At 47.6% G+C, this 25,052-nt stretch overlaps 1 protein-coding gene across 2 annotated transcripts in view; it reads left to right on the top strand.

Moving 5' to 3' along the window:
- The first annotated feature begins 399 nt into the window (after window positions 1-399).
- The window catches only part of ACADVL (acyl-CoA dehydrogenase very long chain), a 137,008-nt gene continuing 112,355 nt past the window's right edge, over window positions 400-25,052 (top strand). The window contains exons 1-2 of one of the 2 annotated variants that reach the window (XM_086946104.1): window positions 400-611; window positions 4,778-4,850. In XM_086946104.1, the coding sequence (XP_086802230.1) occupies window positions 547-611; window positions 4,778-4,850 (138 nt within the window). In that variant the 5' untranslated portion in view covers window positions 400-546. The remainder of the gene's footprint in view (window positions 612-4,777; window positions 4,851-25,052) is intronic. The other variant, XM_086946103.1, reaches the window with a different exon arrangement.

The raw sequence follows: 25,052 nt of genomic DNA, 5'->3' as shown, positions 1-25,052 counted from the left end.
AGCATTTTCTATAATAGAAGTCAATGGGGAATTTTCATTCTCACGATTTTTTATTTTAAATCTCCCACCTCCCTGTCCTAAAACGTTGGCATGTATGACATAAGCCCGTACTTTCGCTAAGAAAGGTGACAAACTCACACACCTAGCCTTAAGCAGGCTTTAACGTCGCCTCTTTTCGCACCTCACCACCACCCAACAATGTTTTCTTCTCAATTCACTTTGGAGGTTTAAAATAGACTTTCCTCCTCTGGCCTGCGGACGCCATCTCTTCTCTGCCAAGTTGGTGAAGACTACATCTCCCGGCGTGCCGTGCGGCGGATCTTGCCTCGCACGACTAGGCGAAGACTACACTGCCCAGCGTGCCTGGCGGCGGGGTGCACTGGCGCTTCCGGTGACCTTGCTTTGTGTGACAGCGCTGTTGCCATGTGACCGTGGAGGAGGGCGGGGCAAGGAGGAGAGGCCGGGTGGCCGGGCAGGAAGCGAGGCACTCAGGGAGAGCTGCCCTTCCTTCCTTCCAGCAGGCCCACCGGTACACACGGCTCCAGGATGCAGAGTGCGAGGCTGGCCCCGGCCCTCTGTCAGAGGGCGCTGTGGATCACCGGGGCGCAGGGGTGAGTCTCCGAACTCCTCTGGGGAAGGGGTGGGTGCAGGTGTGAGACCCCCACAGCAGGAGCAAGGGGAGGGGAGAGTCAGGCACACAGCACTGCTTCATAACACCCTCTCTGGGGTTATAAACACAGAAATAACAGCCCCTCTCTGGGGCTATAAACACAGAAAAACAGCCCCTCTCTGGGGTTATAAACACAGAAAAACACCCTCTCTCTGGGGCTATAAACACAGAAAAACACTCCCTCTCTGGGGCTATAAACACAGAAAAACACCCTCTCTCTGGGGCTATAAACACAGAAAAACAGCCCCTCTCTGGGGTTATAAACACAGAAAGAGGGGTGGACAAGAGAGGGGCTTACAATAGACCTGCCTAGTGCCATATATCCACTGATGGCGCTATGAAAATACATGTAACCTCTGTATTAGGCATGATTGTAAATTGTGTAATAGCTTACAAAACGATGGAGTGCTATGTGACACTTTCAGACACATTCTAGCACTTTGTAGTTTTGTTTTTCCATTGCAGGAATTGGCTTTTAAACACATGTTCTACTGGGTTAAAGAAAACAGGACTATCTGCATGTGTCTTATCTGTCAGGGATCACTTTGCATCAATACAGAAAAAGGCATGAAGCAGCAGAGCGAAAGACTACAAAATAAGCTTGGATAGTGGGGAAGAAAGCAATGCAAAGAAGTGAGAATAACAAAAGGGGAGAAAGGGAAGAGAGAGTTAGAGGTATAGTGAGAGATAGGCAAAAAGAGAACTTGAGAATAAGAATGAGGATCCAGGGACAGGAGCAAAGCAGAGAAGTAAAGGGAGGTACACGGGAGAATGAAGCGAGGAAAATAAAGAGCTAGAATGGCGCTAGAGAGACATCACATAATGAAGCAAGGGTTAACTCTAGATGGAAGAGAGAGAAACCGGCGAGTGATTAGGATGAATGGGCAGTTATGTAGAGGAGACCGAAACCGAGAAGGGAGAGGCCCACATAGATAGGAGAAACCAAGAGGGAAGGAAAACGGAGAGAGAGAAGCTGTGAGAGATGCAGGCTCGTTGATTTGGGAGGCAGAGTGCAGGGGAAGGGAGCAGAGCCAGCACAGAAAGATGATGAAAGGCAAGCACCCTGTAAGACGAGACTTTGCACCTTGACCAATAGGTAGGGTTGCATACCGGTATGCAGAGCTTTAATGGGGGGGGGGGGAAGATAAGTGCAGGTACTCCCCAAATTGAGCCAGGGACTGAGGGTGGAGATTGGGGTGGAGCTAGGGGCGGGCTAAGTGGAAAGCATTCATTAACAAGATTAAGATTTTCTCATGCACTATTGTGCAGGAGGATACAGAAACATTTCTGCCATCTGTGTTCTTAATATTTTTGCATATGCAAAAGGATACTTAGCATTGTTTTTCAAATTTCATATGCGTGTAAATTGCTTATAGCGTATGAACAACATTTGAATTTTGATGTATCCACATTAATGGACGCTGTGTGCAGTTGGAGAAAGAAACCTAGAGAAGGACATACCATTATCCCGCTGTTGTCAGATTTCGCCTCTCCTTAGCTATATTGTTCTTGTTTATTCAACGACGGTGCTTCCTTTAAAGCACCTTTTAATAATCCTCTTGAATTGAGTGTTCATTTTTATTCACCTAACATGGTAGCAGTCAGTTTAAAAGTTACAAAATAATGAAGTACATTCATGTAAAGTATTTGAATAAACAAAAACGAACATTGTGGAAGTCCATGCGATGACTAACAAAATATACATTGATGGTTTATTTATTTATCCTGTGTTGTTGCACACCACCCGACTTCATGGCAATGTTGACATTGTATTCATAGTTCCTCTTGTGTGTTTGTATTTAAAGAGCTCAAGGGCCTCTTTAAATATTTAGCATGAATATTCACAGTTATGGTTTCACGTTTACTTCATTTCAGCATATACATTTATAGGAGGAAAAGTAGTATTTCAGTGAATTTTGGAGTGAAGCTACTTCAGGAAAGTGGAACCCCCCTTCAAGTGATGCATTTTAAATTAATTTTCAAATCAAAAACTGCACTTTACGCATCTCCCTGATACGTCCTGTTGCTCTCAAATGCTTTCCATCAGTCCCTTCCGTCCTTCTTTCTCTAACCACATCTCTGTGACTCCCTCTCTTTTACATATTGCTCGTCTTCCCCCTCCCTCTTTCTTCTATCACTCTCTCATCTTTGTCAACTTCTCTTTCTGTGCACCTTTCCTCTTTCTCCAACTTTTATCCTGATCTTATTCCCATTTTTATTTTCCAGCCTATCTCCAGATTCTCACTTCTCCTTTCTTTCTCAATTTCCTTTCGAATAGTCTGGATGTGCAGATGCAAAGCTCATGATTGGATAACACCACCAGTCTATCATTGTTACCCTCCCTGACATTCATGCAGATCATATTCCAGAAAGAGCTATCTGAGAGATAATCAGTGGCAAACAGGATTAACCTCGTCACAGCATTCACACACCTGGAACAAGCATTTCAGGGCACTGGTTTACAACCCTATATTCAGGGCTGCTGTAATTATGTGATCCTGCAGCATTTATTTCGCATAATAATGGAATTGCCGCATTTGCCACATAAACCATCATCTGCTGCATAATCAGCAGGTTTTGCCCCCAAAAAAATTGTTTCCAGCTTAAACTGACCAAGTTACTGAAAATATGGTGTCGAATGTTCCTGTGCAGGGGAAGGTCCTTCGCAAAGGTATTCAACTGATACCATTAAGATGAAATCTTTTCCAAGGCAGTGTTACTAGATGTAAAAATGACAACAAAATAAAGTAAAACTGTCATAAAAAGTGCTGCATTAAGCATCATAATTTGCCCTTTCTTGCTGCATAATTTAGTCAACGCTGCAACATAATTTGGTCCTCCCTGCCGCATAATTCCAGAGACCCTGCCTATATTGACACAGAATGAAATGCCAATGCTGCAGTAGAACCAGTTTAAATCATGAGTGTGGCTTACTTTGGGCGCAAGTGCATCACATTTATAAGGTTCGAAAAAGCTGAAAATAAAAAATAAGTGGTGCTGGAAAGGGGCTAAGTTGATATTTCACAGAGAGTTATTGTTTGATTGAATCATGCCTTATTAAGTGTTCACAAATAACTATGGAATCAGTCCCTTTTAGTGATATCTGTCGTTTGCTTGATCCCTGTCTTCACTCCTCTTTTTATTTCTCTTTCTCCTCTCACATATTCCTCTCCCCCTTATATGGGGCACTGAGGAAAACTAAATGTAGCTTAATGATTTGCCCTTGTAAAATTGCGTCCACACAGAACTCAAATCTTTTTATGTTGTCTTTTGACTTCCAAACTCTTCTGCAGCACGAAACCACTCAGATCTGCAAACAAAACAACTACACAACTTGGATTTAATTTCCAGTTTCCCTGCATCGCATACCTACAATGGGGTTGACTGGGCAGTGCCAATGAACCCTGCACTGTGAATCACCGTAGGATGCCAGCTGTGCAAACCCCGAGAAGCCCTGATGCAGCAATGGAGCTGCTGAGGATTTATCAGCCGTTAAGTTTAGAGCAGCACTGATGAGTCGCACTCATTCCACTGATCCTGCTGTGCTGTTCCTCCGAGTAGCAATAGTCTCCCTGGTGAAGAAGTTGTTTCAGTACTCACAGGGTGAGAATTGAAAAGTGCTGGTACTTAGTACCAGTGAGTACCAGCCCATTTAAAGCACTGCTGGTATGACAAGCTCCACCACCCTGGAGATGGGCCAGGCCCTTTTGGGAACAGTCATAGATGTTGAAATAACAATGATAGTCTGAATTCAACAGTGTTCCTGGGGAGTTAGGGTGTTGACATTCAAAGTCGGGAGCTAAACAGTAACTATTGTGGGCTGAGCCCTTTAATAGAGGGGGCAAAGTAGCCAGGAAACTTCTCCAGATCACCAAGTTAGGGTGCCTGGCCACAGCTCCACTACACGCAGTAAATCCGTTCTTTTCGACTGACCGCAAGTGAGTTGATATGGATAGACCCATAGTAGAAAATTCTGTACAATTAAAACGAAGTCTATCACTGTAGAACAAGAGCAACAAGCAAACGGGGCTGCTTGGTGGCAGGAAAGTATGGGTGCACCATCGCCACAAGGTAACACTTCGCATCTCTTTGTTCGCTCCTCTCTAGCGTTTGCCGGACCCCAGCGATTGCTGCTCTCAGAACGCTGGGACCACGATGCTACTCTGCCCATACAGCTGAGGTAAGAGGTTGCAACCTCAAATGATTATTTTCTGTTATTTTTGGTGTGTGGAACGCAGTTGCATACCTGCTGGATGAGCTGTTGTCTTCAGGCTGAGGCCTGTCTGGTCTGTATGTTATTTGCCTGACTGTGGTGTGAACTTCTATTTAGAGCATGCATCTGGATTATCTCTGTTGCTCGTGTAATAGCAAGCCGTCTTACATCTTAACTTGTAAAGCCAATGTGATGGACAGTAGTTGTCGTCATCAGTAGCTATCACCCAATACAGGCGAATTGTAATTCCAGGTGAGTAACTTTTTTCTTTCCATTATTGAATCTTTCATGTATTCCCATGGTTTGAATTCCGGCTAGCGAGTAGTAATAATACATGGATTGGAATGGTAAAACACATCTTGCTTTAGAGAAGCAGCATCTCCCAATAGAACATTTTAGGCACCTTTTCACATCCAGGGAGTATAAGGATTTGTCTTCAAAGAGAAGAATCTTGAAAAATGTGGGGTGATTGAATTAAGATCTAATTCGAAATGAGTTTCAAAGTAAACTTGGTAGAGATTGGTTTGTAGAACTTCGTCTTTGAAGGAAGTGATATAGGAATACTGATGGGAAAAGTTATTGATTTATCCACCTCCCCTTGCAGATATATTGGGCAATAGAAGTCTTAGCTTCCATGCCTCATTTTTGTGTACAAGACCAAAGGAATAACTCAGTAAAGTACCACTTTAAGATCCCAGGTACTCACTGATTTGATTGCTGGAGCAAAGGAACAGAAAAGGCCTTGCATAAATTCCTTAATGGTCGGCGTTGAGGACCGAGCTGCAGACCTTGATTCTCTTATGCTTTTTAGTATCGAAGGCACTTATTCTTGGGTCGCGAATACATTAGGTGTGATTGTGCCCAAAGCAGGAGAGGAGACTACCATAAATCGAGCCAAAAATACCTCCAGTGCAACCAATTGCTGTTACAGAATATCTCCTGTTTCTGTGCTAGATGTTAGTCGCGAAACCTAAACGTTTTCAGTAGTTCGGGGGAATGAGTTCATGCAAATGGACCGCAGTAGGACAATGGAGACTCGTCTTCAAGAAAGGGGGACAGGGGGCATCCAGAAGTGTCGCCATCCTGAAGGATTGCTTTTTCAAATACTTGTTCAGGAGAGACCGGGCTGGAATGGGTTTCGAGCCCTTGATTTTCATTTTGATTTGACAAGGAACTGCCTGAGCGTAGCACATTGAAGCGTTGATTTTGCTGAATCTTTACTGTTGGTCATTGCATGAGCACAGGGAGAATGTCCTTCTCCAAAGACTTTAGTGGCCTCTTGCCTTCACTTTGCAATACCTTTCTTGGGCCGTCTTGCTAAACTCGAAAGAGGGACCTCATTGGGTAGTATCCGTTAGCAAGCTGTCCTTAGTGATCGATTTTCCCCACCTCCAAGTGCTGAAAACTCCTGTCCTCTACTTACTTGGGGGAAGCGTGGAGAACATATAAAATGGGGTCTTTTTATGTGTTTTGGGGTCCTGCTTTGGCTTGATCTATATGCCTGTTTTTAGGCCTGGCAGGCTGGCATCGTTGCTGGTATGAGTTGGCCGATTGGTAACATATTTACGAAACGAATGGTGGGAGTTAAAGAGATACAATCCTCTACAGGTTCTGTTCTTCCTCCCTCTGTTAAAGGAATAGCCCCTCTGAGCTTGGAGTGAGGCCATCGACCTGGCTGTTAGTCTCAGTATTTGAATTGATGAATTGTAACGCTTCATCAGTTTGTTCTTCATCATGGACGGGCATTTCTAGTATTTTAGTTGCATTTCTGAGGTGGATCAGGTTCTGCTCATCTAACCTTGTCATCTCAAACTGCACCATTGTCCCACTTTTTAATTCGATGAATCGTTGTCTCAAGTGATCAGTGATGACGCTGCTGTGCTCCTGTGTGGATTGGTTTTGCTTTGGCTTTTCATCTTGAGGTGTTGGAATGGAATTCCACATCTAGGGATTCTGCTTGCCGAGGGAAGGTAGGATATGTAAAGCCTTGACTGCAGTTCCTGCAGTGGATAGTCATTTCTTGCCAGAAGTATTGACATGTCTCCCCTCCGGAATCGCTGAGCTTGGTGTGATCATGTTCTTTGAATGCCTATGTGTAGCTGCAGTAATCTCCGAATCAGGTTATGCTTGGCTTCTGAAGCGGGGTAGAGGCAAATGCTGAACATGGCGTTTATTTTTCAGTCTGACAGTGACCACAGAAATTGAAGCAAGGGCCTTCATAGCTAGTAATCTCCTCCCCTTTGTTCTTCATGAAATGGTCTGGGCCTCATCAACATGCAGGCCTTTTCTTTAAAATAACAGTGAATACCTTAACTCTTTGATGCTCACCGCAGCTCAAACATAATCACTGCCTTTCCATTTGTGAATGAAACTTTGAAATGTCGTCTGGGGGCAAGTCAGTGGTTTTCACTATCTTCATGAGTCTGCAGTTTTGTTTTCGTGCCCTCCCCACCACATCTCATTCACTCGGATGCCGGTGCAGCGAGTCTTCCATTGATTCCTCATGGGGTAAGTTGTTTAGGGCAAGGGTACGGGAGCCGGTGAGCCCTGGGACGTCCACGGCTACTGTTGAAGAGGAAGCTTCATAGATGTTTCAGAGAATGGATTGAGGTCTAGATGTCATTCGAGGTGGTTCTCTTATTGGCATTGCTTAAGGCAGATTTTGCAGAAACTGTTCCTAGAATCATTTTTCAGGCTGATCAGTTATTGTGGGCAGTGCTGGTGATGCCATAAATAATCAGCAGCTTGGACTGGGAGAGCTTGAGTATTTGATTGAGGATCTCAGTGGTGGGAGGTGGGTGTGAAACAGTCTCTACTTCCCCAGGCATCATCCTCCTACAAATCATCGGGAATGCAAACAAATTTACAACTAAATCTCGTGCGAGCATACCTCCCTGTTCTGCTGCGCTCTTCCAGCGCTGGCCAGGGTGGCTCAGACGACCTCTTCATAGGGTAATCTTGTGACGCTAACAGTATCCCGCATGGTACAGGACATAAACCTGTGGCAGATCATGCTTTGATGTGGTCGCCGACGAGGATGGTTTTGTAAACCCTAAGCAGACCAGCCTTGCGCACACCACAAATCATTCCATTGTATGTCGGTTGAGGCTCTCGCACTCCCAGTATCCATCATTGATGGGTTTATGCTTCTTCCCAAGGGGTGGCTGTTGAGCATCAAAGAGGAAGAAGGCGCAGACAATGCTTGTTCATCTTTAGGAGAGGCGTTTGTCAACAAGACGTAATCAACCAAGATGTCTTTATTGATGCAATGCTTGTCCGTAAAATGGAAACATTTCTTGCCCGTAATTGGACTTCCAATCATTTGTATTTTTATTGTTGATAATCCGCTATGTCTGAGAAATGTGTGCTCTCTCAGGGAGATTTAATAGAGCTGAAATCTTATGTTGGGGACCCGGAGAATCCACAAAACCCCAAGGCATGAGAAGGTTGTTGATGCCTTTTACCCTTCTGGAATCAATTCAAGCCTCTGCTTCGGGGCGTTGGGCAGACAGTTCACCCCATCACCAAAGAAACGCAGTGTTTCAAAAATTGACAAGACAACCACAACTTTGAACCTTGGGGTTGAAATCAGACTGGAGCAGATATGACTTGGACTGTGAAGAGGATGAGAGTGGAGTTCTGGGATACCCTCTCCTCGAAATCAGAGGAGCAGTGGTGCCAAAAAGAATACAAATGGTGCTAAAAGTTTATTCTTAAGGGGTTGAGGTAATAGTTTCCAATTTCCACATAGATCAATGTTTCTGTAATTATATAGATAATTCTGATTAGAGGAACCAGCTTATGTAAATAAAATTTAAAAAAAAACACTTCTTTACCCAGTCGTCAATCTGGAACTGCCGCCAGCCGTAGCCATTCTAGAATGTACGTGTGTTTGGGTTTTGAGATGTATCGTGGCATCGTTTGAGGGGTGGCCCCTTTAATTCCGTTTTACATGCCTACTTGTCAGCTAGGCAGATGGATCACTGTGCTACATACATCTCGACGGGGCCTGGTTTTGCATACGATGACCAGCATCAGAAAGTCTGACATGATACACAGCCCTTTACATGCATACTTGTATGTCGCCCAACCCCAGACATGTACGAGGCATGTGTGTTATGTTGAACTGACGACGAGCACAGCGCGTTCTAATGTGAATCCACACATACAGTATTAGATGATCCATCGTTTCACACACAAAATAGTAATATGTTCCAGAGCTTCTGACATGCACACTTGTGTGTTCACAATAAGTCAGGACATGAGATGTTTTAGTATGTAATACAATGCCAGGTGTGTACTCTGGTGTGCAGGATGGAACTTCCAATGTATGCTAGACCTATACACACATATTTTTATGCAGAGATGGCCACTTGGGGAGCGCTTCCCATGTGTGACCTGCCTTCTCTGCACACTGCCCTGGTACAGGGCTCTGCGCTGGGGTCCTGGGGCTACTGGAAAATACCTAAAAGTGTCAGAAAAGGTAAAGTGGCTTAAGGGAAGGGGTGACCAACGTAGGTCCAGAAGTGCCCACAACAGCCAGCTGTCCAGGATACGCCTGGACCATGTTAATGAGGGCCATGGGTTTGGCTGTGCGCGTACTATGCAGATATCACAACAATGTAGCAGGGATCCGACCGCCTGGTCCAGCAGTTATTTATTTATTTAAGGTTCTATATAGCGCTGGCTAAACCCAGAGGTATCAGAGCGCTTTACAGGATATACCTCTGTTATTCAGGGAGTGGGCGGGGGATACCTTTTCATACTGAATTTCCTCTCCCATAGAATCATCACCAGTAGCTTCGCCCTCCCTGACAAGGAAACATGCACTGTCCGTCTGCCAGTTTTAGAATACTTCATAAGATGTTAATCTGGAAGTCTTTGTTTCTCCATCTTAGAATCGGCCTCAGTGCTCTGTGTATTGGGCAGGTAGGGTAGGCGGGAGGCGAGGACTCCTTCCCATCTCTTGCTGTTCTCCTGTGAATCCAATCTGGTCCTTGATCTTTGTTTAATCCGACATCACCCCTGGGGGGATGAAGAGGTAATCCAGTTATATGTGAAAGGCTGAGCACAGCATCTCTGAGAGCAGCAGAGGAGCGACTCGCAAGCAGCCGGGGCCTCCTGTCTGCAGGGAGAGCACATGAGAGCACAGGGTGAGGCAGCAAGGGTCTCCTGTATGATGAAAGAGTATAGGGTGAGAGCACAGGATGAGAGCACAGGATGAGAGCACAGGGTGAGGTAGCAAGGGTCTCCTGTATGAAGGGAGAGTATAGGGTGAGAGCACAGGGTGAGGTCACAAGGGTCTCCTGTATGAATGGAGAGTACAGGGTGAGAGCACAGGGTGAGGTCACAAGGGTCTCCTGTATGAAGGGAGAGTATAGGGTGAGAGCACAGGGTGAGGTCACAAGGGTCTCCTGTATGAATGGAGAGTACAGGGTGAGAGCACAGGGGGAGGCAGCAAGGGTCTCCTGTATGAAGGGAGAGTACAGGGTGAGAGCACAGGGTGAGGCAGCAAGGGTCTCCTGTATGAAGGGAGAGTACAGGGTGAGAGCACAGGGTGAGGCAGCAAGGGTCTCCTGCATGAAGGGAGAGTATAGGGTGAGAGCACAGGGTGAGGTAGCAAGGGTCTCCTGTATGAAGGGAGAGTATAGGGTGAGAGCGCAGAGTGAGGTCATAAGGGTCTCCTGTATGAAGAGAGAGTACAGGGTGAGAGCACAGGGTGAGGCAGCAAGGGTCTCCTGTATGAAGGGAGAGTATAGGGTGAGAGCACAGGGTGAGGTCACAAGGGTCTCCTGTATGAAGGGAGAGTATAGGGTGAGAGCACAGGTTGAGGTCATAAGGGTCTCCTGTATGAAGGGAGAGTACAGGGTGAGAGCACAAGGTGAGGTCACAAGGGTCTCCTGTATGAAGGGAGAGTATAGGGTGAGAGCACAGGGTGAGGTCACAAGGGTCTCCTGTATGAAGGGAGAGTACAGGGTGAGAGTACAGGGTGAGAGCACAAGGTGAGGTCACAAGGGTCTCCTGTATGAAGGGAGAGTACAGGGTGAGAGCACAAGGTGAGGTCACAAGGGTCTCCTGTATGAAGGGAGAGTATAGGGTGAGAGCACAGGGTGAGGTCACAAGGGTCTCCTGTATGAAGGGAGAGTATAGGGTGAGAGCACAGGGTGAGGTCACAAGGGTCTCCTGTATGAAGGGAGAGTATCGGGTGAGAGCACAGGGTGAGGTCACAAGGGTCTCCTGTATGAAGGGAGAGTATAGGGTGAGAGCACAGGTTGAGGTCATAAGGGTCTCCTGTATGATGGGAGAGTATAGGGTGAGAGCACAGGGTGAGGTCACAAGGGTCTCCTGTATGAAGGGAGAGTATCGGGTGAGAGCACAGGGTGAGGTCACAAGGGTCTCCTGTATGAAGGGAGAGTATAGGGTGAGAGCACAGGGTGAGGTCACAAGGGTCTCCTGTATGATGGGAGAGTATAGGGTGAGAGCACAGGGTGAGGTCACAAGGGTCTCCTGTATGAAGGGAGAGTATAGGGTGAGAGCACAGGGTGAGGTCACAAGGGCCTCCTGTATGAAGGGAGAGTATCGGGTGAGAGCACAGGGTGAGGTCACAAGGGTCTCCTGTATGAAGGGAGAGTATCGGGTGAGAGCACAGGGTGAGGTCACAAGGGTCTCCTGTATGAAGGGAGAGTACAGGGTGAGAGCGCAGGGTGAGGTCACAAGGGTCTCCTGTATGATGGGAGAGTATAGGGTGAGAGCGCAGGGCGAGGTCACAAGGGTCTCCTGTATGAAGGGAGAGTATCGGGTGAGAGCACAGGGTGAGGTCACAAGGGTCTCCTGTATGAAGGGAGAGTATAGGGTGAGAGCACAGGGTGAGGTCACAAGGGTCTCCTGTATGATGGGAGAGTAGGGTGAGAGCACAGGGTGAGGTCACAAGGGTCTCCTGTATGAAGGGAGAGTATAGGGTGAGAGCACAGGGTGAGGTCACAAGGGTCTCCTGTATGAAGGGAGAGTATAGGGTGAGAGCACAGGGTGAGGTCACAAGGGTCTCCTGTATGAAGGGAGAGTACAGGGTGAGAGCACAGGGTGAGGTTGCAAGGGTCTCCTATATGCAGGGAGAGTACAGGGTGAGGTCACAAGGGTCTCCTGTATGAAGGGAGAGTATCGGGTGAGAGCACAGGGTGAGGTCACAAGGGTCTCCTGTATGATGGGAGAGTATAGGGTGAGAGCACAGGGTGAGGTCACAAGGGTCTCCTGTATGATGGGAGAGTATAGGGTGAGAGCACAGGGTGAGGTCACAAGGGTCTCCTGTATGATGGGAGAGTATAGGGTGAGAGCACAGGGTGAGGTCACAAGGGTCTCCTGTATGATGGGAGAGTATAGGGTGAGAGCACAGAGTGAGGTCACAAGGGTCTCCTGTATGAAGGGAGAGTACAGGGTGAGAGCACAGGGTGAGGCAGCAAGGGTCTCCTGTATGAAGGGAGAGTACAGGGTGAGAGCACAGGGTGAGGCAGCAAGGGTCTCCTGTATGAAGGGAGAGTATAGGGTGAGAGCACAGGTTGAGGTCACAAGGGTCTCCTGTATGAAGGGAGAGTATAGGGTGAGAGCACAAGGTGAGGTCACAAGGGTCTCCTGTATGATGGGAGAGTATAGGGTGAGAGCACAGGGTGAGGTCACAAGGGTCTCCTGTATGAAGGGAGAGTATAGGGTGAGAGCACAGGGTGAGGTCACAAGGGTCTCCTGTATGAAGGGAGAGTATAGGGTGAGAGCACAGGGTGAGGTCACAAGGGTCTCCTGTATGAAGGGAGAGTATCGGGTGAGAGCACAGGGTGAGGTCACAAGGGTCTCCTGTATGAAGGGAGAGTATAGGGTGAGAGCACAGGTTGAGGTCATAAGGGTCTCCTGTATGATGGGAGAGTATAGGGTGAGAGCACAGGGTGAGGTCACAAGGGTCTCCTGTATGATGGGAGAGTATAGGGTGAGAGCACAGGGTGAGGTCACAAGGGTCTCCTGTATGAAGGGAGAGTATAGGGTGAGAGCACAGAGTGAGGTCACAAGGGTCTCCTGTATGAAGGGAGAGTACAGGGTGAGAGCACAGGGTGAGGCAGCAAGGGTCTCCTGTATGAAGGGAGAGTACAGGGTGAGAGCACAGGGTGAGGCAGCAAGGGTCTCCTGTATGAAGGGAGAGTATAGGGTGAGAGCACAGGTTGAGGTCACAAGGGTCTCCTGTATGAGGGGAGAGTACAGGGTGAGGTCACAGGGTCTCCTGTATGAAGGGAGAGTACAGGGTGAGAGCGCAGGGTGAGGTCACAGGGTCTCCTGTATGAAGGGAGAGTACAGGGTGAGAGCGCAGGGTGAGGTCACAAGGGTCTCCTGTATGATGGGAGAGTATAGGGTGAGAGCGCAGGGTGAGGTCACAAGGGTCTCCTGTATGAAGGGAGAGTATCGGGTGAGAGCACAGGGTGAGGTCACAAGGGTCTCCTGTATGAAGGGAGAGTATAGGGTGAGAGCACAGGGTGAGGCTGCAAGGGTCTCCTGTATGAAGGGAGAGTATAGGGTGAGAGCACAGGGTGAGGTCACAAGGGTCTCCTGTATGAAGGGAGAGTATAGGGTGAGAGCACAAGGTGAGGTCACAAGGGTCTCCTGTATGAAGGGAGAGTACAGGGTGAGAGCACAGGGTGAGGTAGCAAGGGTCTCCTGTATGATGGGTATAGGGTGAGAGCACAGGGTGAGGTAGCAAGGGTCTCCTGTATGATGGGAGAGTATAGGGTGAGAGCACAGGGTGAGGTAGCAAGGGTCTCCTGTTTGAATGGAGAGTATAGGGTGAGAGCACAGGGTGAGGTAGCAAGGGTCTCCTGTATGAGGGGAGAGTATAGGGTGAGAGCACAGGGTGAGGCTGCAAGGGTCTCCTGCATGAAGGGAGAGTACAGGTGAGAGAACAGGGTGAGGCTGCAAGGGTCTCCTGTATGAAGGGAGAGTATAGGGTGAGAGCACAGGGTGAGGTCACAAGGGTCTCCTGTATGAAGGGAGAGTATAGGGTGAGAGCACAAGGTGAGGTCACAAGGGTCTCCTGTATGAAGGGAGAGTACAGGGTGAGAGCACAAGGTGAGGTCACAAGGGTCTCCTGTATGAAGGGAGAGTACAGGGTGAGAGCACAGGGTGAGGTCACAAGGGTCTCCTGTATGAAGGGAGAGTACAAGGTGAGAGCGCAGGGTGAGGTAACAAGGGTCTCCTGTATGATGGGAGAGTATAGGGTGAGCGCGCAGGGTGAGGTCACAAGGGTCTCCTGTATGAAGGGAGAGTACAGGGTGAGAGCACAGGGTGAGGTTGCAAGGGTCTCCTATATGCAGGGAGAGCACAGGTTAAGTTTACATATGCCTCCTGTATGCAGGTAGAGCTCTGTGTGACATCACAGGTGTCTCCTGTATGAAGGACTGGCATAGTTTGAGATGACATGTGTCTCTTGAATGCAAGGATAATACAGGGTGAGTTAGCAAGTGTATACAAAATGCAGCAGCCAGAATGGTTCTAGACATACCTAAGTTTGAGCCAATCAGACACAAACTAAAAACTTTGCATTGGCTACCAATTGCAAAGAAGGTGAAATTCAAATCACTCTGCTTGACCTATAAGGCACTTCAGAGAAAAGGATCACAATTTTTGTGGTATCATCTGAAACAATATGAACCCACAAGACATCTGAGATCCGGCCAAATGAAACTAATTACCGTTCCCAGATTTAAACGAGCTAACTGGGGAGGTAGAAGCTTCCTTGTACATGCAGCACGCACATGGAATCAACTGCCTTTTGACATAAAAACCTGCCCATCTTTGGAATCCTTTAGAAAGGAAGTAAAAACATGGCTATTCTCTGAATAAACTTTAGACACCGTTCCAGAGATGGAAAGGATTTATCTTAGCGCCAAGACGCCTGCGGGCAATCGCGCGCTTTACAAATTGATAAATCAAATCAGGGTGAATTCACGGTGACTCCTGTTTGCAAGGAGTGCATAGCATGAGTTAACAGGTGTCTACTGTATGAAAGGAGAGCACAGGTCTCCCCTGCGTGCAGAGAGAGCACAGGGTAAGTTCACAGGTGCCTCCCGTATGCAAGAAGAGCATAGGGTGAGGTCACAGGTGCCCCTGTATGTAGGGAGAGCACATGATGGGAGCACAGAGTGAGTTCACAGCTGTGTCCTCATGCAGGGAGAGCACAGGATGAGTTGACAGGTGCCTCCCGCATGCAGAGAGAGCAGAGGGGGAGTTGACAGGTGCCTCCTGCATGCAGAGAGAACACATGGTGAGAGAACAGGCGCCTCCTGTAAACAGGGAGAGCACAGGATGAGTTGACAGGTGCCTCCTGCATGCAGAGAGAACACATGGTGAGAGAACAGGCGCCTCCTGTAAACAGGGAGAGCACAGGATGAGTTGACAGGTGCCTCCTGCATGCAGAGAGAACACATGGTGAGAGAACAGGCGCCTCCTGTAAACAGGGAGAGCACAGGATGAGTTGACAGGTGCCTCCTGCATGCAGAGAGAACACATGGTGAGAGAACAGGCGCCTCCTGTAAACAGGGAGAGCACAGGATGAGTTGACAGGTGCCTCCTGCATGCAGAGAGAACACATGGTGAGAGAACAGGCGCCTCCTGTAAACAGGGAGAGCACAGGATGAGTTGACAGGTGCCTCCTGCATGCAGAGAGAACACATGGTGAGAGAACAGGCGCCTCCTGTAAACAGGGAGAGCACAGGATGAGTTGACAGGTGCCTCCTGCATGCAGAGAGAACACCTGGTGAGAGAACAGGCGCCTCCTGTAAACAGGGAGAGCACAGGATGAGTTGACAGGTGCCTCCTGCATGCAGAGAGAACACATGGTGAGAGAACAGGCGCCTCCTGTAAACAGGGAGAGCACAGGATGAGTTGACAGGTGCCTCCTGCATGCAGAGAGAACACATGGTGAGAGAACAGGCGCCTCCTGTAAACAGGGAGAGCACAGGATGAGTTGACAGGTGCCTCCTGCATGCAGAGAGAACACATGGTGAGAGAACAGGCGCCTCCTGTAAACAGGGAGAGCACAGGATGAGTTGACAGGTGCCTCCTGCATGCAGAGAGAGCAGAGGGGGAGTTGACAGGTGCCTCCTGTAAACAGGGAGAGCACAGGATGAGTTGACAGGTGCCTCCTGCATGCAGAGAGAACACATGGTGAGAGAACAGGCGCCTCCTGTAAACAGGGAGAGCACAGGATGAGTTGACAGGTGCCTCCTGCATGCAGAGAGAACACATGGTGAGAGAACAGGCGCCTCCTGTAAACAGGGAGAGCACAGGATGAGTTGACAGGTGCCTCCTGCATGCAGAGAGAACACATGGTGAGAGAACAGGCGCCTCCTGTAAACAGGGAGAGCACAGGATGAGTTGACAGGTGCCTCCTGCATGCAGAGAGAACACATGGTGAGAGAACAGGCGCCTCCTGTAAACAGGGAGAGCACAGGATGAGTTGACAGGTGCCTCCTGCATGCAGAGAGCCAAGGGGGAGTTGACAGGTGCCTCCTGTAAACAGGGAGAGCACAGGATGAGTTGACAGGTGCCTCCTGCATGCAGAGAGAACACATGGTGAGAGAACAGGCGCCTCCTGTAAACAGGGAGAGCACAGGATGAGTTGACAGGTGCCTCCTGCATGCAGAGAGAACACATGGTGAGAGAACAGGCGCCTCCTGTAAACAGGGAGAGCACAGGATGAGTTGACAGGTGCCTCCTGCATGCAGAGAGAACACATGGTGAGAGAACAGGCGCCTCCTGTAAACAGGGAGAGCACAGGATGAGTTGACAGGTGCCTCCTGCATGCAGAGAGAACACATGGTGAGAGAACAGGCGCCTCCTGTAAACAGGGAGAGCACAGGATGAGTTGACAGGTGCCTCCTGCATGCAGAGAGAACACATGGTGAGAGAACAGGCGCCTCCTGTAAACAGGGAGAGCACAGGATGAGTTGACAGGTGCCTCCTGCATGCAGAGAGAACACATGGTGAGAGAACAGGCGCCTCCTGTAAACAGGGAGAGCACAGGATGAGTTGACAGGTGCCTCCTGCATGCAGAGAGAGCAGAGGGGGAGTTGACAGGTGCCTCCTGTAAACAGGGAGAGCACAGGATGAGTTGACAGGTGCCTCCTGCATGCAGAGAGAGCAGAGGGGGAGTTGACAGGTGCCTCCTGCATGCAGAGAGAACACATGATGCGAGCACAGGATACATTCACAGATGCCCCCTGCATGCAGGGAGAGAGCAGTCTGTTTCAGGTGTGTCTGGTGTGCAGGGAGTGTAGTCTGCTTTATTAGGGGTTCTGTATTGATGAAAGGACTGTTCACACTTTAACCCACATTTTCGCAGCGATGTCAGGCGAACTTCAGCACTACTTCTAAGAAGTAGACCGGAGAGTCGTAAAGTAGACGTTTACACAATAAGCATTTCCATACTGTCTGTTGAGTGCATTCAGATATAAATTGGGCCCCTGTGAAATCCACATATCTCAAGAGCCTGTGAGCTCTGACAGCTTATTTGGGCCATAATCTCTCTATTCCGCACTCTGAAAAGCATCGACAAAGCAAAAGTACTTAACATTTAAACTATAAGAATAACTTGAATGGTTGATTTAAAAATGCAAATCCGTAGCACTAGTTGTCTCTGGTTTAAAGAACCTGGGCACAGAAGTTTGTTGCTAAGCTGAGAGCAAGCACGGAGCACTGGCTCCAACCGGTGTTTTATGCAGGTGTAAAAGTGGCCAGCATATCCTTTTCCTGCGTGTGGCCTGTTCGTCTTCCTCAATCTCCTTGATGCAGCAGTGAAGAAGAGAACATTCGCTCCTTCATGTCCCACATTCTTTCCACCTGTAAATCTGTTCCCTACAGGTGTGAAAGTGACGGCATGTTCCATTTTACTGACTCCTGTACAGGTGACACTGTGCTCTCCTCACGCCCGTGTTCCTGACTCCTGTGACAGCTATTGAGGAATACCTTCTTGGAGGTTATTCCCTGGTGGTTGTTCTGAGCAGCACTTCGAGTCCTCCTGGGCCAGTGCTCTGGCTGCCCAGTGGATCAGACCTGCACCGACTCGGGCGGTCATAGGTCGCGCAGTGAAAATCTTTAAACTAGAAACACTGAGAGAAACTTCAAAACGCCGCAAGTACTTCATTCGAGGCGAGTCTGAATGTCTAGCATTCCAAATGTCCGAGTCGTGGCCTTAAACAGTGCGTGCTGGGAATGTTGTCAGTCTCCAGGGAGGGAAGTCCTAGGGCAGTGATACTCAAAGTGCGGCCCTCTCGACCTTTACATCCGTCCCCTCGGGCAACAGCAGTGCTGGGGCTGCTGCTTACTCGACTCCGCACTAACATTAAAACAAACATTGGCATAGCCAATAGGTCTTGCCTTTTGGACCTTATAAGTATTTAATCATGCAGCACAATATCCTTGGTGCAACATCAACTGTTGCATGGCTAAACACTTATAATGTCCCAAAGGTGAGACCTATTGGCTATGCCAATGCTTGTTCATCTTCCTCTGGTATTTACAAGTGAGTTCAGCAATACACCTAGAAAGATGAGGCAGTCGCAGGTTCTTCGCATTGCGTTTTGAATTCCTATTCAGCCCAATGCTAAATCATCTTTGCATATACAAATACACATAATGTGCATTTACGCATACATAAATTTAAGGCAGTAGTGCAAATACATTTCAACACTTGTTTGCCAAGGAACACCCACTCCCCAAACACACCCATGCATTTGTGGGTGGTCCCGAACTTTCCACCATTGGTTGGTCTCTGAAGTCATCCTAACATAATTATAGCTGCAAAGACCATGGTAAAGTTCTTGAATACCGACAACCCCATGTTCTAAGAGTTCCCGCTCTAGAACAACCATTTCCCAGTTAGAGGATACACTTTACTCACATGGACAAGTAGGTGTGAGTGAATCTCTCCGATTTATATCCACATTTTTGGATTCTCAAATGTACATTTACACTTGCGCCCTACGTTGTACCTCGGTACACATATTACACAAATGGTTTTGGGGATTCGGGTCCAGTATAAGTTATATTGCCCCAGTGCACGCTCTGTTCCAATGTTGCCAAAGTCATGGCATTGAGCAGGGAGCCGCAGGAGTGCTCGAGTTGAGAGCCGTGCAGTAATTTTGACGCCGGATGCTGCAAACCACGCCATGTGGCCCTGTCATGCGCTGTACACAGTTCATGGCACTACTTGACCAGTAGAAATTGACCCTCCTTTGATATCATCACGATGCAGCGAAGAGGGTTCCTTGTTCTATTTCTTTAAAATATTGCACAGAGGCCTGCCAGTGGAATTACTCCACAGATTCAAATTCTGATTGGGCACTGCAGCAGTGATTACACAATCAAGAAAACTATTGCTGCTTAGGAAAGTGTGTATGACTGTACAGAGTTTGCTTGACTCACAGGTGAGGGCGCCGCCAAGTCTGTAGAATTAATAAGATGTAAATACAGACATTCCACAACCCAAGTGTGCAAAAAACTTCTAGAGCGTCAGCGCTGAGTTCATACAGTACACATGTCAATAAGGTAACTCAGTGAGTTGAGCGACCACTACAGAGATTTGTGTCTAGTGTGCAGGTCAAGGGTTCATAACCTTTTGGTTCTGAGCAGCCTTTCATCTTTCTGAGGTCGATAAGACGAATACAATTCAGATGGGAAATAACGACGTGTTATTTCTAGTGTAACTTAGTGTTGTTACATTTCTTTAAGGCCAAGTCTGCCTTTCTCAGAGCAGGCAGTGTGACTGGCCGTGCGCGGGCCAGGGGATGCTGGTCTATTGATTGAAGGCGTGGGGGATCTGATCTCTAGGGATTCCCCTGTTATTTTGAAATTGTCGAAGCAAAAGTTAGGGGAGAGTTCCAGACTGCATGGAGCCTGCAACATACCAGCTGGACCTTAGGATTAAGCGGTGGATAGAGGTAAGGGGGTGGGGCAGACCAGGAGAGGGGCCAAAGAAGGTGGGGTGGGGAGAGCTAGGCTCGTTGCCATCAGAAGCTGAATGCAGTTTGGCGAAGGGTGTAAAAGGGGCGAGTATTCAGCTGGGAAAGGCAAATGACCCAAACTTCCAGTCTTGAATTTACCCATCACAACCGTCACTGTCTCACAAAATGATGACATGCTCTACACCTTTGCCAGGGAAGATGATTGGACCATTCAGGTACTTCTATAACCAAAGTCTATTTCCATTAAAACAAGCCTTGACAAAGGGAATAGATCTGGCATTGGCAAGCTTTGGCATGGTTTGCTGCACACAAATGTCGCAGAAAATAAAGAAGAAAAAAAAGAAAACATTTATACAAAGAAAATGGTAACTTCGTGTTCTGTTTGTACTGGTATTTTATAGTTACATAAAGAGGAAACAAGTCAATTGATCATCACAGAGTTATTTCATTCAACATCTGTACATTGTTTTGGAAGAACAGTACATCAATAATTTTACACTACTTCATACAAAGAAAGCAGAACAAATAATCACATGCTTACATCATATCAATTTCATTGGTCGTGAAAAAAGTGTTTCCCGTCACCAGTACTCAAACTACTGAGACACATGGGCTGATTCTGCCTTTATCGCCCATGTTTCATGCATCCTACTGGCAGCTTGTATCACCACTGTGTTGGGGATAATAACGAGAATGAGGCAAAGATTAGCCACAGCAATATGTAAGGGACAGACACACACCCACAACATGTCAAGAATGTGGCCATCGATGCACAGAATGTTACCACTTATGTAGGTGATATGTCGAGGACGCACCAGCATTATGCCAGAGATCGCAAGAATGTTGTCAAGAGCCCTCTTCAATTTCACTTAAAGGGCACAGCTGGCCTCAGGCAGCTGCTACTGAAAGCATGAGCCTGGGCAAAGAAAAATATCCCATCGATAATAAACAAACGGCGTCGCCGGTTGCCGGGCTCATTCGGAGGTAGCAGCGTTTAGTCCCAAGGAAGCGCCTGGTCCCTTCTAACGACCGGGGCTTCCCTACGCCTGCAAAGAAGATCACAGTGCGCCCATGACAGGAGAGCGCTGCCAGAAAGGAAGCTGCTTCGCTGAAGGAGCAGCCCAGACTACCAAGCCCTCTCTCTCAGGTAAAGTAAAGATGGCGTCGGGCTGTCCACATGCACATGCACGTGCATTTGCAGCTGCATGTGGACAGCCCGACGCCATCTTTGTCCCTCCGTAGGCGTGCACATGGTGAATTGATTACAAAAAGCCCTCGCATGGCCAGAGCAGCACTGTCCATATGCGCGTGCATCAGCGCTATGCGCTGCTATCTCCAGGCGAGACCTAAAAAAGTAAAAAAAACAGAAAGCACTTATTTAAAGGTTCATTGTAGTTAAGTAAAGAAAGAAACGCATCCCTTAACTTTAGCAACACCTTCACTTTTGAAGACCGCAAACATGTAAAAAGATGGGACCCTTTTTAGGTCTCGCCAGGCGACGCAGCACGAAAGCGCTGTCGCCAGCGAGATGTTTTGTTACTGACGTGCTTCGGAAGGGAGATAGAAGATGTGCACACGCAGGACAGACTGGAATTGTGAATGCACCCGTGAACACGCACGTACAGACACGCGATGTGCACATCTCCTGTACCTCTTCTGTCCTCAGCAGCCTCATGCATTTTTTTTTATGTGCGCGCGCGCTCCAAGCGCGGCGCGCATTACACGCAAGCATGCCCCACTTACCGGCTCTTGTTGGGACTCTGCGCTGCTCCTCGGCTGGTCTTGCCTCTTCAGCCGGTCACTGCAGCAACATGCGGGGCTCCGTCTTGCTCACAGGAGCCCCGCCTGAAATCCTGCTTTGGCCGCACCATGCTGCGTTCACGAAGGCGGGGTGGGCTCCCGCCGGACTTCCTCTACTGCTTTTTTTTTTTTGCCTTGGGCGTTTTGGCGACCCCTCCCTAGGCCGCACGAGCCGCGCAGCACTCAAAGTATGGCAACGTTTGGAGTCTGCATGCGCCGCCACTGGGCACGAGCCGTAGAACGCGCGAAAGTTCCAGGTACCGCGCATGCGCTGGCAGCCCTCGCCCTCCCAGGTCTCCTCCCCGGCCCGGATGTGGAGCTGCTTTCTGTTTTGCTTGTTTTCAATGAGCCGGCACGCACAACGCGCTTTCAGTTTCCTATTTTTTTTTTCATTTGAGCAATGGCATGGCGACAGCGATGTTCGGTCTTCAAACAGGACTGTAATGCTCATCTATATTAAACAGTCTGAGCTCAGGAATCCGGCCAGATAATCTCCTTTTCCTGCTGCTCAGGAAGGAGGAGAGCTACCGGGAGGGTTTATTTTTAACGAGGACCCCCTCTGCCCAACAGCATCAGAGCAACATTTCGGATGGGAGGCGGCCTAGGGAGCAGGGAGACATCCAACCTGTAGCAAGGAACGGAGCAAACTTCAGGGCTGTGAGCTCTGGATGAACATGTCGCCTTCGAGGTAAGCCAGCCTGGGCTGTTTCCTCTGTCTCTCTCGCCTCTCCCCCGCATAACTGACCTGCAGGAGTAGATCTCTCTCCTTCACCAACTCTCTGTAGCTGCGGTACTTTTCGCTGTAGAGATGTTAATGTTTTTATACTTTTTGTACCACTTTGCTTTCGCCTGGCGTAAGAAAACCAGAGTGCTCCTATTTTAAAAAAAAAAAAACTTTTTATTTTATCCCCACTCGTCTTTTTTTGTCAGTTAAGCTCGCAGTATCCTTCCTTGTGTGTGTTTTGTACGTTTGCACTTTGAGACTAGGTAGGGTGGGGGAAGAGGTGACACATGATCCCCTTGTAGCCAACATCACTTTTTCGTAGGCTTGTACAGCACAGCCCTCTTAGAAAGGGGGTATTACGGGGGGAGGGTGGGGGGTGGGTATGTTTTTTCACCACATAGATTTGCTTCTAACTACAAAACTCTTATACCAAAAAGGCATGTACTTTGATACATTTTTCCCCTGGAAAAAAGAGGGAGGACACAGTGGTGATGGTGTTGCGTGTGTTCATTTAGGGATTCCTACATTATGTCCCATGTCCATCTATTCCCTGTCGAACGTGTTCTCTTCGGCATCCTTGATGGTGCCTCATTTGCACTTCCTTGAGAAGATGTGGGGGGAGGTGGTGATGGTGTGTTGAAGACGTTGACTTTTACACTCTTCCTCTTGTTTCTTGCATTATTTTGTGGTGTGCTTCTAAACTTTTGCAAGCCACGAAAAGTTGAACTAGGACAATCAACGAGAAAGAAAAGTTCGTTTCAGAAGCCGTAGTATTTTTCTGCCCTCCCTCGTGCATTGCAAGTGTGGGCTTCCTCAAAGGGTTCACTTGGTGTGGGCCCTTCACAAATATGCAGCAGCCTTGGTAGCGCGTGCAGCACCCACGAGCCAGCGCTGCGTGTTATTACTTTTTTGTAGTGGCCAATGGAGGCAATAATGTAGCAAGTCCGGTTACCGGCCGTACTGCAAGCAAAGTCCCAGTTTCCAAAGTACTGCCTTGATTAGCATAAGATTGCCATGATTGGGGCGCAGTGATCCCGCGGCTCTCTGCAGTGTTTACCCTGCGCATCAGCTCATCTCCCACCCCTTGACTAATGTCTGTGCCGGGCAATTTTTTTTCCATAGCTACCAGGACGACGTTTCAGTAAGCGAGATGAAAAAAAAATGCTGTTTCCACTTTTTAATTACAATTGTCATGGAGTGGGATTGTGATGCAGAATACAGTGTCCGGATATTTCCCTGTATGGAAGGAAAGCGCATGGTTCATATATGCGAACTACTCGCCCCTTCACCTTCTTTCGACTCCTCACAATGTTTGTATCGCACCCCATTAAAGAGGACAAGTAGGATGGGGAGCTAAGTTTAGGGTAAGTCAAAAGGAAATCCCTAGGGAGCACTCGATACTCTTTCATAACATTCTAGATCAACACACACCCCTGAATGGAGAAAGCTAGTTTATCACACTATAGGGAATATACGTTAATTTCCACAACCAAATTGGATCGTTTACAGTCTAATTTTTATTAAAAAACATACACATGAAAAACAAAAGCGCTTGAATATCACAATTAAAATTTCAAAGAATATCTTTGAAAGCATAAGTTAAAAAGCAATTAATCACAATATTACATCACAATGTACAATTTAAATTTTGTAAAAAATGTAGAAACAGTGGAAAACACAAATAGGACATTTCAGACAATCATACATAAAAGCGGAAAACAATAACCTATGAAAGAACAACCCCTATTTTGTAGTGTGGCTACTTGATTTGTTTTGCCACTATTCAGTCTCTGGATCCAAAGGCCTACAATTTTTTCTAACAATATAAACAACGGTAACAACAGTACATGTACATCAGTTGTTTATTGGGCCCTGATTGGATTCTCTCTGTATGGAAATTGCGTCGACGCGTTTCGGTGCTAGGCAAATGATGTTGTGGCACCTTCTTCAGGACTTCGTTTAGCGGGGTTTCTCGCTTGAATAAGTGGTGACTTGCACCCTCTCCTTTCTATTTGGAGGAGGGTCCAGATTAGTGCATCTATGGTGTTCGTTAAATTTCTCACGAATTACTTGTCCGAGTCCTATCTCTTTCTATTAGATAAGGATGGACTCTTTGCATTGGGTACACTTCAGTTCTTATTTCCAATCTTTCAAGTTGGTAGATTGAGCGTCTTTCTTTTTTCGAATGCACTCTTTGCCTTAGGTTCGTTTCCCCTGTGATTCTGGTCTTTTAAGTAGAAGTGCTGAATATCTTAAAATTTTATAAAACTATCCATGAACGGGCATAGGATTTGCGGTCTCCTTGTAAGGACTGGATATGTTCTTACAGATCTTGGTAGTGCGATTCTGCCTCGTTCTTCCGCTCTCTCCTAAGTTTAGGGTAGCCCCAGGCGCTATCTGAGAAAAGACCAGCTCTGATCACCACACACCATCATGCAACGGTACATACCTGGGAAGAACATTTAATAGGCCTCTAACACAGTTCAAAACTGACACTAGTATAAATGCAATGCAATAGATTTTGCAGTTAAAACAAATTTAGCTATTGCCATTTTGCATTAAACCATTCGATTAATGCTTCACGAACGGAAAAAAACCAATTACATTTACAATGCCAATAGCTCAAAATAATGTAATTGCGAGACTTATTGC

This window comes from Lissotriton vulgaris, chromosome 12, assembly GCF_964263255.1.
Source record: "Lissotriton vulgaris chromosome 12, aLisVul1.2, whole genome shotgun sequence".
In the NCBI taxonomy this organism is placed as follows: domain Eukaryota; kingdom Metazoa; phylum Chordata; class Amphibia; order Caudata; family Salamandridae; genus Lissotriton; species Lissotriton vulgaris.
This window is presented reverse-complemented; position numbering and strand designations above follow the sequence as displayed.